The following is a 12,102-nucleotide window of genomic DNA, read 5'->3' as shown; positions in this document are numbered from 1 at the left end:
ACCCTAACCGGAACCACGAGACACAGCAGGCCGCGTGAAATAGCGGATTGCGAAATGCGCGCACTGCCGTTGATGACAGTGGATGATGGCACGCGATGTCATCATGCGCTCGATATACAGCAGCCATGACTGTCAGGTAGCCGCAGATATGACCTGGCGAAGAAGACAAGTGGATGGGACACTTGCTCCAACAAGACTGTCTCTAGAGCGTCGGTGCAGTTTATCGAAGTTGATAAACGGGCCGCAGCACTAATACTGCCCCGCTGAACCATCGTTACCTCCGCCGGTCGTATTACATTAAGAGCGGTACAAAGGTACGGAATGTAGGCAATGTCCTCCAACGGCGTCAGTTACTCCTCCTCGACAAATTGTCTAATCCTACCCTCACACCTCACTTCCACATCACACGTTCGTCAAATTCCCCGCACCATGCCCTGCCGCCACAGACATCTTCCTTTATAAATCATGCACCAGTGTTTATCATATGTAATCCATAATTTTGTCGCTCAGCGTTCCTTCATAATCTTCCTTCTCCACGGCATGCTGCGCTGTCCTCAATATAATTTAGAGACTTCCCATTACCTTTCGAACGTTTGGCACCAACGAAAGAGGTGCGTGCCATGGCATACACCGCAAGCAAACTGGGCTTGCGAGGCCAATAAATGAGTCAAACACGTGGTTCCTTTCGATCTGCGCAGCATTTAGATATAACGCAACAGCAGCAGCTGTTCCAAGAAGCACCGTGAATATAAATGACTCGAATTATCCACTTCAATCTCGACTTCACAGCTGTGACAGCACAGTCGTGAGGAGGCCCTCTCTGCCAACGCCCACTCGACCGACAATAAGGAACCTTTCGGGGCGCCGATTTGTCGACGAATTACAACACGGCGGCAACGGAAGAAAGACTGCCGCTGCTTGCCGCCTTTCTCGCGAGCGCCTCCTTTGAAGAAGATAAACGAGGATACACCGCACTGTCGACGTGCAGTGAAGGTCGGCATATGACAGCGGCGAAGAAGCGCGAAACGCAGTCCAATGAGTGGCCCGCCGCCCAAGAGTGTGACAGCCTCTTCAAAAGAGAACGCGTCAGCGGGATGAAGGAATGCAAAAGCGGTCGTAGAGATAAAAGAAGATAGGACAATCGGAAAGTCCAACGGTCTTTTCCGCCGGTGAAGATTATCGCGTTGGGCACAAATTGCTACCGACGAGTGAATACTGTCGAAACAGCGACGCTGTGTCAGTTCTGTCAACGAGGTTGCCAGACTTGGTAAGAAAAAAAAAAAAAATCCGTACCTTTGACAGGTCATATAAGAGCTCGGGGATACAAATATTAATACAAGGAGTGTTGGTGTTCGGTCACTCTTCCTCCCCATCCAAATTTTAAAGCCTTTAAGTAGTACAATGACTAATATATTGTTTGGGTACGGGCTCTTTATTGTTCTGCCGGCGGCGTATACAGTAACACGCCTCCGAACAATATTTCATGGCTACGCCACTGGCTCCGAATAATGAGGGACTGCTACGTTGTATACTATTCGCAGGTGAGGATACCACGCCGAAAGAAAAGACGCGATCGACGTCACTGTGAACGAACACCCCAAAAGAAACCACGCGGGAAATATCCCTCGGCTTGCTCATCGTGGGATTTTGAAGTGGCTGGGATGAAGAAGAGTTGACTTGGTGCATGCAGCTTCGCGCGCGCAGCCTTCTCTCAAAGATGGACCAAACCTTGCTGCTCAAACGACTCGAGGCCAGCCACATGCAGGGACACGGACGTCACCCAAGCCTGAGCATCACGTTCCAAAACAAACAGCGCCGCTACAAAGTACAAGACATGCTGCCAGGAGGAGGTCACGATTGAATTAATCAGGTCGGCGCCAGTTGAGCTTTTTCGTTCATTACATGTTTCTCCCTCGCGGGCTGCCCGCGTCGTTTCTACTTTGCGCGCTTGCTTAGGCGCACGACGACACACTGAACACGGTGTAGCCGGTAGTCAAGAATAAAACGGTCAATAATAAATAAAATCCTCATCAGGGGACGCGGTACCGGTACTACCCGTCCAGACCGCGCAGGAGGAGGAGCGCGTGTCGACTTTGACCCGGCCGGAGCGAACCGCGAGGCGGAAGCGATCACATACCCCCTTCTCCCCGACGTCTCCGGTCCGACCTGCGCCGAACCAACAACCATCCTGTAAAACCGGCACGCGCAGCCACGCTGCGGACAGCGGGCCCAGAAAACCCGTTCGATGAGACGCGCAGCCGCAGCATCACCCGCCTCCCGCGCGCCCACGTAGGGGCGGCGGACGCAGCAGAGTGGCCACTTTTCTTTGCTCGTTTTGTTTTTTCCTGCGCCCCCCTGGAGAGAAGCACCATTCCATACCGCACCCACCGTAGAGGAGACGCGGCTACACTTGCGGGGAGCAGCTCCTCCTTTCGCCTCAGGCAAAATCCTGGACGGAAGGAAGCGGCTCTCTGAAGTATAGGGACGCCCGCTGGCTGAAACTACGGCAAAAGTCTTATGTAGTCGTCACTCCATCCGGATGCGTCGTCATATCAAGCTCTCAGAAGGCGCACAAAAGGAAATCGACGGAAGGGAAAAAAATCTGTCAATGAGCTACGGCTCGAAATGGAGATCACACCCATATAATAGCGCACAGTCTAACCGTGAACAAGGACAAAGACAATGCGGCTAGTGATGGAAGGGGATGTGGTTGAGCAGCAAAACTATAGAAGACCAGGTGAGCTGTGGAGAAAACCTGCACAAGTTGACGCTATTCTCAACGAAAGATGAAATGGATTGATAAAGATTATGCAGAGCGCTGAAGTAATGGAGGTGAGGAGGAGGGAGTGGGGGTGATTAAATAATAAAAATACCAGTACAAAGAAAGGGTCACATCCATTTGCGGATAGCAGGATCTGCGGCAGTTATCACCATGATTCGAACGGACCCCCCCCCCCCCCCCCCCCCTTCCCTTTGGTTCCGCTGTAACTTCTTCGGTATCTTAACGTAACTAACTTGGGCGTTTCACAGCAAACCTCTAAAGCTTTATGCTGACTTCAAGGCACTTCGCCGTCATTTCGTGAGCACGACCCCTGCGTTTCGTGCGAACAATGCACACGATTAAATAAAACGTGCGTCGACAAGTGACGGGCAAGCCACAAGCTGGCGCCCTTCACTTCACCATCATACGCGGAGCTGTAACAGCAAACGGGGCCAGCCTACAATGCGCAAGCAAATCATGAAATGTTCGTTATCAGGGCAGGGCGCGTATCAAAAATGGGCGCTAATTAACAGCTAATACACGCTGATTAACTACTGATATGATAAAAACGCGCATTTCCACCCGTCAGCGACGCCTCCCCACACAATCAGTGCCCGTGACCCAGATATCGACCCGAGAGGCGTATGCACTCCGGCGTTTTTTTTTTTTAACAGAATCCCCAGAAATAATCAAGAGTGCGCGATATATGTATCCGCTAACGTCGGCAGTGCAGTTGGTGGGCGTGTCCGCGAAGAATGCGTCTGATCGCTCTGGAATGCCCCCGGCGTAATCACCGTTGAGCCGTTAAGTACGCAGATGACCGAGGGAAATGGCAGCGGGTGCGAACACCGCAGCCAAGGACGCCCGAGAACAATGCATAATGCGACAATAATCACCCGCTTCGTTACACGTGCGGCGCTTGCGCCCGAACGGCGTACTATACACCGGTCCACGCACGCGCAAGAACCAGTCGCGGATAAAACAACGGCAATTACATCATTTTCGTGGAATTTGGCGACCAGCCTGACGCTTTGGCGCCCTAATATAGAAAATGACCGGTTCCGAGCGACGAGAAAAGTTTATATAGCGCACCTAATTACTGCGTGAAAGCGCGCCGCAAGTCGGCATGCGCCATTTCCGTGCCTTTAGTATATCTCAATGCCAGTCAAGGTCAGTCCACAGTGCTTTGCGAACCTGTCACCAGCCGTCTATCCAAAACATAGGAAGGGGTGATCGCTGATTTTGCCCACACCCGGTACATCAGCGGTTCTCGTGGCAGTGCTCTTATGAATCTCCGCATCCAAACCTTCCCTCCTTCTCAGTACAGCAGTCAAAAAAAAAAAAAAAAAAACAGCATATATTCCTGGTCTTCCCGTCACAATCGACCGTATATTAGCCCCATTTTGCGCACTGCGCAGCTGTACAGCACTCCCTATACCCCACCCTCCGCATCTTTTTTTTTTTTTTTAAACCTACGTAACTGCGTCTGTTTAGACTGCATATGTTATACAAAAAAAAAAAAAAAAGTGAATATTTCGGTCAGCGAGCGTAACTTCAGCTCGTTCCCTGGAGTGGCCTATGTGGGCGCGCCTCTCTCAACAGAGATATGCCACTGGTAGACAGCGAGCACTTAAAACTCCTTGACCCTATATGCTCAGGCTACGGACACGTCAAGGCGGAAACCCAACTTTCAGGCCTACATCTCGATTAGCCCGTTACTAATGACTGGTGGATTTATAAGGGAAAATATCACAGCATAAGAAAAGTGAGCAAAGACCCCTTTATGAGCGCCCAAACAAACTGCATGGCCTCTATCTCAGACACATTATGTGAGAAATGAATACTAAAATAAAAATCCACTGCACCTGCTGCCGAGGCACGTACGTCACGTATGTCACATATCTCCCATTATGACAACTGTCACCACTCTCAGCTGACAATTGACCTTTCTTTGAGAAATGTGTCGCGATATGCGGTTTGCGTGACAGTGCTATGATTTTATGTTGCGAGGATAAACTAACATGTAGTGAGAAGCGAGACAGGTTGGCGCGGGGGGGAGGGGGTAACCCTTATTCATCCTACGAGACGTTTCATACACCTCCACTGGCCCCGCCTTTTGGACGAAAAGCGCTCAAGAAATGCACCATGCGAATGTGACCGCCTCCGTCTGTATGGTACGCACGTGATATGAGATACAGAGTTCACACACAATATTGATTTCCCGGAGCTTCTCATGCCTAAGCAAAGCTATACCGGTCGCGGAACTCTATGCGTGCGGTTCTGAACATATCTAGAGACTCCACGTGCCTCAAAAGGATGCTAGCGACACTGTAAAGTTCCGGCCAAGTCGTCTTCGTAGACGGCAGCGCGAACCCGTCGCCACAAAGGAAATGGACCGGAAGCAGCAGTTCTTTCGTCACGGCCTTATAATATGGCACCGCCGAAGCCGCACAGATACGGAGCTGCGCTGCTTCCTCCCGCAGACATCCGCAGCTCCGTAGCAGGCGCCTGTACCACGCAGGCGCCCGCAAGCTGCCAACCTACGCCGTCTTCTTCCCCCTCATCCTCTTCCTCGGTGTTTTGCGTGCAAGACTACTGTAGCGCGGTATACGGCCTCATTTCAAGACAACCGCCGCACCACACGGTGGCACCACACCGACATCACAAAATCCAGGGGATGCTAGCAGAAAATTAAAGTATACTCCCTCTGTGTGGAGTAATGCGGCACCCCCGAGTACTGGAGTACTGGTATCAGCACACTCCCACCGCAGTTCCCTGCGGCGACGGCTGGACATCCGTACGATTACAGCCATCAGGACATTATTTCAAATTATGTGGTTTGCAGTCCTGTCACTACAGCTAATCATATGGCACAGTGCCAGTCTACTCTGTTCATTAACAAAGACGTCGTGTAAGTCAACCCTGTTGCGGATCAGATGCAAATCGGGAAATTGAAACTGCGGCAGAAGTACTAACGCAGTATTTTTCTTTTCCCCTCTCATCACATATCAGATAATTTAATCACAGAGAAGCGTTAACGTCCATTCAACTATTCCTCTACAGCAATGTCCTCAAAGCGTACTGCCTACTCAATGCACAGGCGAAGATTATCGCCCGCAGAAACGTATACAGAAATCAGACTGTGAAGTGACCTCTGAATGCGCGTGCACCTGTCACGAAACATAGCGGTCAGGCAGGTGTCACGGTCCGCGCGTGAACAGAGCAGATGTCATTGCGGCTTACGCGTAGCTGGCGAGATGAAATAGTTCTGTGCAGTATTTGCCGCCAAAAATATTTCTGGCTACGCCACTGCCACCTTACACCAGCTGGTTTGCTTTTAGTTCACCTAAAGTACACTATAACCTACGGTTCTTATAAAACTCCTCTTTATCTCAGCTACAGAACTCTCAGTGATAACTCTTGATACAACTTAAGTGTGCCAAACCCCAACAAAATTATTCCGCAACAGAAAGTAGTCCACTGTTAAAAGCTTTTCTGCTAGCGTGAATAAAAAGCTAGCCATCAGATAATGCATTATAAACACATGCATTTCGATGCATTTGGCTTGTTCGGTACAGTCAATATATATAAAAAAACTGATTTCGTGTACTGTTCAATGGGGTAATATACAATCCGCGTACGACTGCACATAATTAGCAACTGCTGTTTCCTCTTTTTTGTCTAGGATATCCTACTATATAGTGCCCCCTGGTGCAGCTAGTCCAGTTGTGCGCCCCCGCTCATGCATGGTCTGGCCTCACTCGAGGATGCCACACGACGGCGCGAGGGGAAGTCGCCAGCCACGTAGCAGCAAATAAAGCAATCGTAGCTACAGAGCGCGGCGCGAGAAAGAAAAACAAAATACATATGAAACATTATCGCGAAGGGGCCTTCGGAGGGAGGAGACAGCAGGAATGCGAGACAAGAAGAATTTATGTCCGAGCGAACTCGTGCTCTCTTCTCTAAACAGGTCTGCAGAAAGAAAGAAAAGAACGACCGTGCTAAGCGTTGTTTCTGTCTGGAGTAAAATGAGCAGGAGCTGCTGTACAAGAAGGTGCCGTACTACAAACACGTTGCGGCTGCTCGTCGGGGAAGCGAGTTGAGTGTGCCTACGGAGGCAAGCTTGACCGCGTCCTCGGCGCTCTTTGTTTCGTTACCTTTGATTCTTTCTCAGCACTGAAGGCCGAATGAACGCCACGGGAGGGCTGTTTTCGCACAGGTGCTACATTTGTCGGGAATCCAGGCACCTCTTTTTGTCTGGCGCCCGGTTGGCGACTGGCCTCCAGCTGCGAGCCCGCTTACTGGCATTCCCGTGCGCACGTCCATTTTATAGCCTTTATATACTTCCTTGCGGCGACTAAGACAAACGAAGGAAGGAAACTCTTGTTATACGTTTACAGTTATAGGAACGGAAGTAATTACCCTTCACAATCACAACACAGTGACAACAGCGAATGCTGACACTGTTTTCGGGGCAAGTAAATATAGACAGGAAGAAGCCAAACAAGATGGCCGGGATAAAGGAGGAAAGGTTACGTCAGCATCGAAAGGAACAGGCTAGCAAACCGGCGGTCATCATTTGCCACTGCATAAAGGTGTGAACAAAAGAAATAAAGAGGGGAGGAAGGGGGGTGCGGCACACTGCGCTAAAAAAAAAAATAAGGAAGAACACATTCAGGCGGCTGAATGTCGCTGATATGGTTACGTGTGGGGAGACATCATCATAATTGCTCTTAAAGACAACTTTCTATGGCTATGCTGCAAAGGCTATGCGGGAAAGAGAACAAAACGTAAATATGTATCCTGAAGACTGTAGAGAGAAGCACAAGGCGCTGAAGGCGACGGGAACAAGGACAGCAAAGTATCGCAAAAGAATTGCTATTTGGCGTTTGAACACCATCACGCCATCACATCCCGCGCTCATGGGTTTGGGCGGCTTGAAAAAAAGGGACTGTCGAGGAGCGGGTTCATGCATTGACAAAGAACGGCCCCTCGAATCGTTTTCAGTCTTCGCTTTTCGGAGGAGGAAAGGGGGGAAACTCATTTACTGTCCGGGTTACAAGGGCCAGTCTCCTTCCTCCTCTTGCCAAAGCTTGGCTCTTCTAGGGCACACAGCAATAAAAAGTTGGTATGAGAGCCAATTCCTCGCTCGGTCAACGCTCCTGGCCCGGCGCAGTGCGGGTTGTCTCCCTACAAGCGGCGGGTGCGTGCATTCGCTTGTGGCAGTTCGGTAGCAGAGCAGTGAGTTCATGTAGTTTGAAGCTCAGCGAACCGCGCAAGCGCTTTTGAAGTAGCGGACACCGGCGTCGCGCCCTGACACAGGAGAGCGTCATCGATCATCGGCTGATTAGCCTGGAGCCGCACCCGAAGGAGGTGTCTGGCGCGTCTATGCTGATTGTTCCTCCGGAGTCGGGTACGTATCTCCGGGCCCAACAAGCGTCGACTGCGCGTTCTCACGGCACAGTGTAAAAAAGAAGAAAAAGAAGGTCAAGGGAAAAAAAAAAGATGCAGATGGCTCCAAGATCCACCTGAGCTACAGAAATGCCGCACTGCAGGCACTTGAAGTAAACATTTAGTTGGATAGGAGATGACTGCCCGAAGAGGCACTTAGTCTTGTACTGGATTAAGACGCGACAGCGACAGTGCAAACGGGAATTCATCAAGTCGACGGAGACACATGGCCCACACCACCGAGAGCTGTTGGCATTCATTGCTGCCACAGGCCTGTATCAATATATTTAAACCCTTATGCCGAAGGGCGAACTAGCGCAATAATAAAAAAAAAAAAAAAAAAAAAATCCGCCGCTGGGGATGGAAGTTGAACCCGCGGTCCTGCGCTGACCAGAACGCTGCAACCATTGGCCAGGAATGTGCGGTGCGTATACTATGGCGATAACCAGCCACGTTGGTGTAAAGAGGGGAGGGGTGCATGGGGGAAATCGGATTTTGTTGGGAGCACAAAAAAATAAGTGACCCACTCACCCCGACCCTATTCAGTTTTTAACTTCGGGAGCACGCGGTGTTCTGTTCGGTATAGTCAGTAGTTTCAGGCAACGAAGCCCACTGTGCGTGAGCCCACGCGAGCCGCTTTGAAGTACCCGAGAGCTTGAACGCCGATCCCAATTATGACACGCTAAGTTTTTTAACAAGTACAGTTTAAATTAAAAAAAAAAGCCAAAGAGCGCCTCCTGATTGCCAATGGCAGCGCATTGACCCGCGCGATGAGAATCTTGCGCCTCCAACGACTCCTAACAGCCATGGCCGAATGCTATATATCGCAGGACGTGAACGGGATATCGAAGCCAGCCGTGCACGGCTTCGGATATCGGTTTACACCTGTCCGCAGACGCAAAGTCCGTGCCGATGACGCGTGCTGGTGGGGAATTTCCCAGGAGTGGCTGAGCGGCGATGAAAGAAGTCACTCACCAACTCTCTAGGTTAGATCTCATTTATCCGTATGAAAAGAAAGGTGCGCTGCAGGCGAAAGAGGCCACCACTCAATTTTGATATAGCCGGAAATGGCTGTCTAAACGCGGCACGCCGGCGGCAATGAGCCACACTGACGACCTGGGACAACGAACTAATAAATGTAGCTGCACGCGCACTATAACGAAGTAATGACGCTGCAGCTCGGCGATGGAAGTTCTGTTAGGTCGGCGCTTAACAGCCGCGACGGGGTGGACGTGGGACACGTTTACGAAGGTGTGGCTTAATTCTAAGTAATACGCATGTCGACTTAAGGGGGAGGGGGGGGGGGGGGGCAAGCACGCGTTAAAGCCAAAAAGGCTACGAGTGCTAGGCGAACTGAAACTGACTATCCCACACAGCTCTGCAGCTCGACGTTATGCGGCTCAAGTGTGGGTGCTCACGGAAGGGGTTGCGGAACAGCTGTGTAGCTCTGTCATTCCCTCCGACAAGTAAAAAAAAAAAAAAAAAAAAAAAAAGAAGAAGAAACGTCGAAAAAGTGCGACTGCTTCTGTCCGCTAACTCCAGTGAAAAGCGAAATAAAAAACTACAAAACCATTCGGCCGCACCGCATCTGGCCGGGTCACCGTATTTAGCTCCGGCAGCCACCAGCAAGCGACCAAAACTGCGAAGTCATCCGAAACGTCACGCAAGGAGCTTGCCATAAGGACGCCATGTCTGGCCACAAGACACCGCACGTTCCGCAAAACCGAACACAAATTACGGAGGCTGAAGTTGCCGAGTCACCGACACGCGCCGTATACAGAGTAGATTAACGGTGAAAGCCTAGACCGCCTCTTACGTTGTCACCCGCCGCCCCGACACCATTCTGCTCACGCAGATGTAATCGTCGCCAAATTGCTGAGGGTATGTATTTATTGTGCAGCGAGACAGGAGAGACCTGCCCGTTTAGCGTGTCGCTTGAGCGACTGCACAGTTTTCCGAGTAAACGACACGCTGTCTTGCTGACCGAACTGTCTGGGCGTGAAATGTGTTAGCGTAATTAGGATCTGATAGCCCGACACGTTAAGGAGAAAAATAAATGGGGCAGAAGTACCGCGAGCATGCAACCAAAGGCCGCTGCTTCAGTAGGTCTTCCGAATTTATCATAACCCCTCAAATGAATAAATGAAAATAAAAATGAGGTCATGAACAAGCACTAATATACCGTTTATTTGTTCAGGTGTGTGTGTGCGCGCGCGCACGTGGGATGGAATAGCCCAGATAAAGTGTTCGATCTGAGAGAAAGTCTGCATAAATACTGACCACACAAGCAGAATCCTGTCATGTGGGGCTTCTTGCTATCATCAAAAAGTGCGCGACCACAATTTTTTTTTTTTTTTCACGGTCGCACCATGAGTTCTTGTATCAGAGAATTTCATTTCTCAACCCCGGTGTGCTTCAGTTCAGAATCTGCAATAAAGCCCTGTATATCAGGCGCGATAGATTGTGCAAATTTCAAGTTTTACTCGCTGACCGCAATAGCGGATAAAGCCCTCGCACCTTTTCACATGGAGGATTGGCTTCGGACGTGGGGACCTTAATCGGACGTCCTATAGACATCGCGATCCCCACTTCCGAACAAATTACTCAAACCGATGAAAAACTGTCGAAGTTCATAAATGAGGAAAGCATGCCTTAATATCGTCATCACCATCATCAGCCTGACTGCACACACGACAACTGCCTCTCGCACAAGCCAGTCTTTTGCTAGCCGCACCCACTTGATCCTCACGGTGTTCCCAATCTCCACCGCCAAATTCTGCCACCCCCGGCTACGTCTGATTTCCTTTCCTTTTCCTTTAACCCGACGATTGGTTACCTTGCCTTAGTGTTACATGTCCTGCCCATTTTCGTCGTAATTCGATATTGTTCCCTCACCTACTCTGCACGCTTCCTCTCAACTCATTTTCCGTTCTATATAGCGCTCCGCATTGTCCTGAATTTAAGTTGAACCGTTTTTATACTGTTTTTGTTAGCCTATACTTTTCTGCACCACAGGCGGCAATTCATGACCCGAGAGCGCTTGCCAAATGCGCTCCATCTCAATCTTATTCTAGTTATTTCAATTTTGTGGTCACTCACTGCAAAACCTAAACTCACAGCGAAACGAATAACACTGTACGACCCGCATGCGTGCGCAGCACACAAGACAGCTCTCGTCGGGCGCGCTGGTGCGTCAGTTTCCCATAAAATGCGTGATTTAGCTAGCTAGACAAGCCGTCAAATGCGGGAAGCCCGTCTCCGCGTACTTTCGTTATTTCCGTCACATTGCCCTCGCATGTGTGACTTGGCGGCAAAATGCCCATCAAGAACAGGCGACGGACTTCACAACAGGTGCAGACAAAAAGCGCGAGGTCCAGCTAGAGGCACCGCAATAATGCATATTTCATTCGCGCCGGCAAGTCGGCGCAGAAAAAAAAAATATGCAGCACGGCCACCTGCTGCGCCGTATTGCTGTAATCTCGCTACATTCTCTAGCTCCGTTGACACGGAGAACCCATCACAGACGAGCGCAAGAACTTTCACGCCCGCATGAACATCCATCAGAAAAGGTTCAGCGAATAAGTTTACCTTGCTGTGAGCTTCAGCAGCCAGTCCAGATTTGGTCGCACGGTTTTCAGCCATTTCTTGCGTAGAGACACTTATTCCGGAGGCAACCGAACGCTATCCGCAGTTGAGGTCCCGAGGCAAGAGATAAGACCGTACGGACTAAAGGACGCAAGCAGTTACTTTCGAGCGCGGCAAATGATGAGACCTCAGTCACGAAAGCGCGCACACCCTCCGCAGCGTCAAGCCGGCGTTTGATCAGTTTGATCCCGGCGGTTGCGGCGGTCGTCGCAGCCGCCGGCGCGCGCGCCGCTAGCGCCGCTCCT

General features: G+C 50.5%; 1 protein-coding gene across 2 annotated transcripts in view; it reads right to left on the bottom strand.

The window, feature by feature from the left end:
* Positions 1-12,102, bottom strand: part of Chd64 (transgelin calponin-3) — a 58,161-nt gene that overhangs the window by 20,230 nt on the left and 25,829 nt on the right. The window contains exon 1 of one of the 2 annotated variants that reach the window (XM_084593407.1): positions 11,801-12,043. The exons of the other annotated variant lie outside the window; for it this stretch is intronic. Within the exon in view, the coding sequence (XP_084449533.1) occupies positions 11,801-11,854 (54 nt within the window). The 5' untranslated portion in view covers positions 11,855-12,043. Of the gene's footprint in view, positions 1-11,800; positions 12,044-12,102 lie in introns of those variants that run through there. 2 annotated transcript variants of the gene reach the window in all.

This window comes from Amblyomma maculatum, chromosome 1 (genome assembly GCF_055883805.1).
Source record: "Amblyomma maculatum isolate TAMU_Amacu chromosome 1, ASM5588380v1, whole genome shotgun sequence".
Classification (NCBI taxonomy): Eukaryota; Metazoa; Arthropoda; class Arachnida; order Ixodida; family Ixodidae; genus Amblyomma; species Amblyomma maculatum.
The sequence above is the reverse complement of the archived record's forward strand: the minus strand, read 5'-3'. Positions and strand labels throughout refer to the sequence as shown.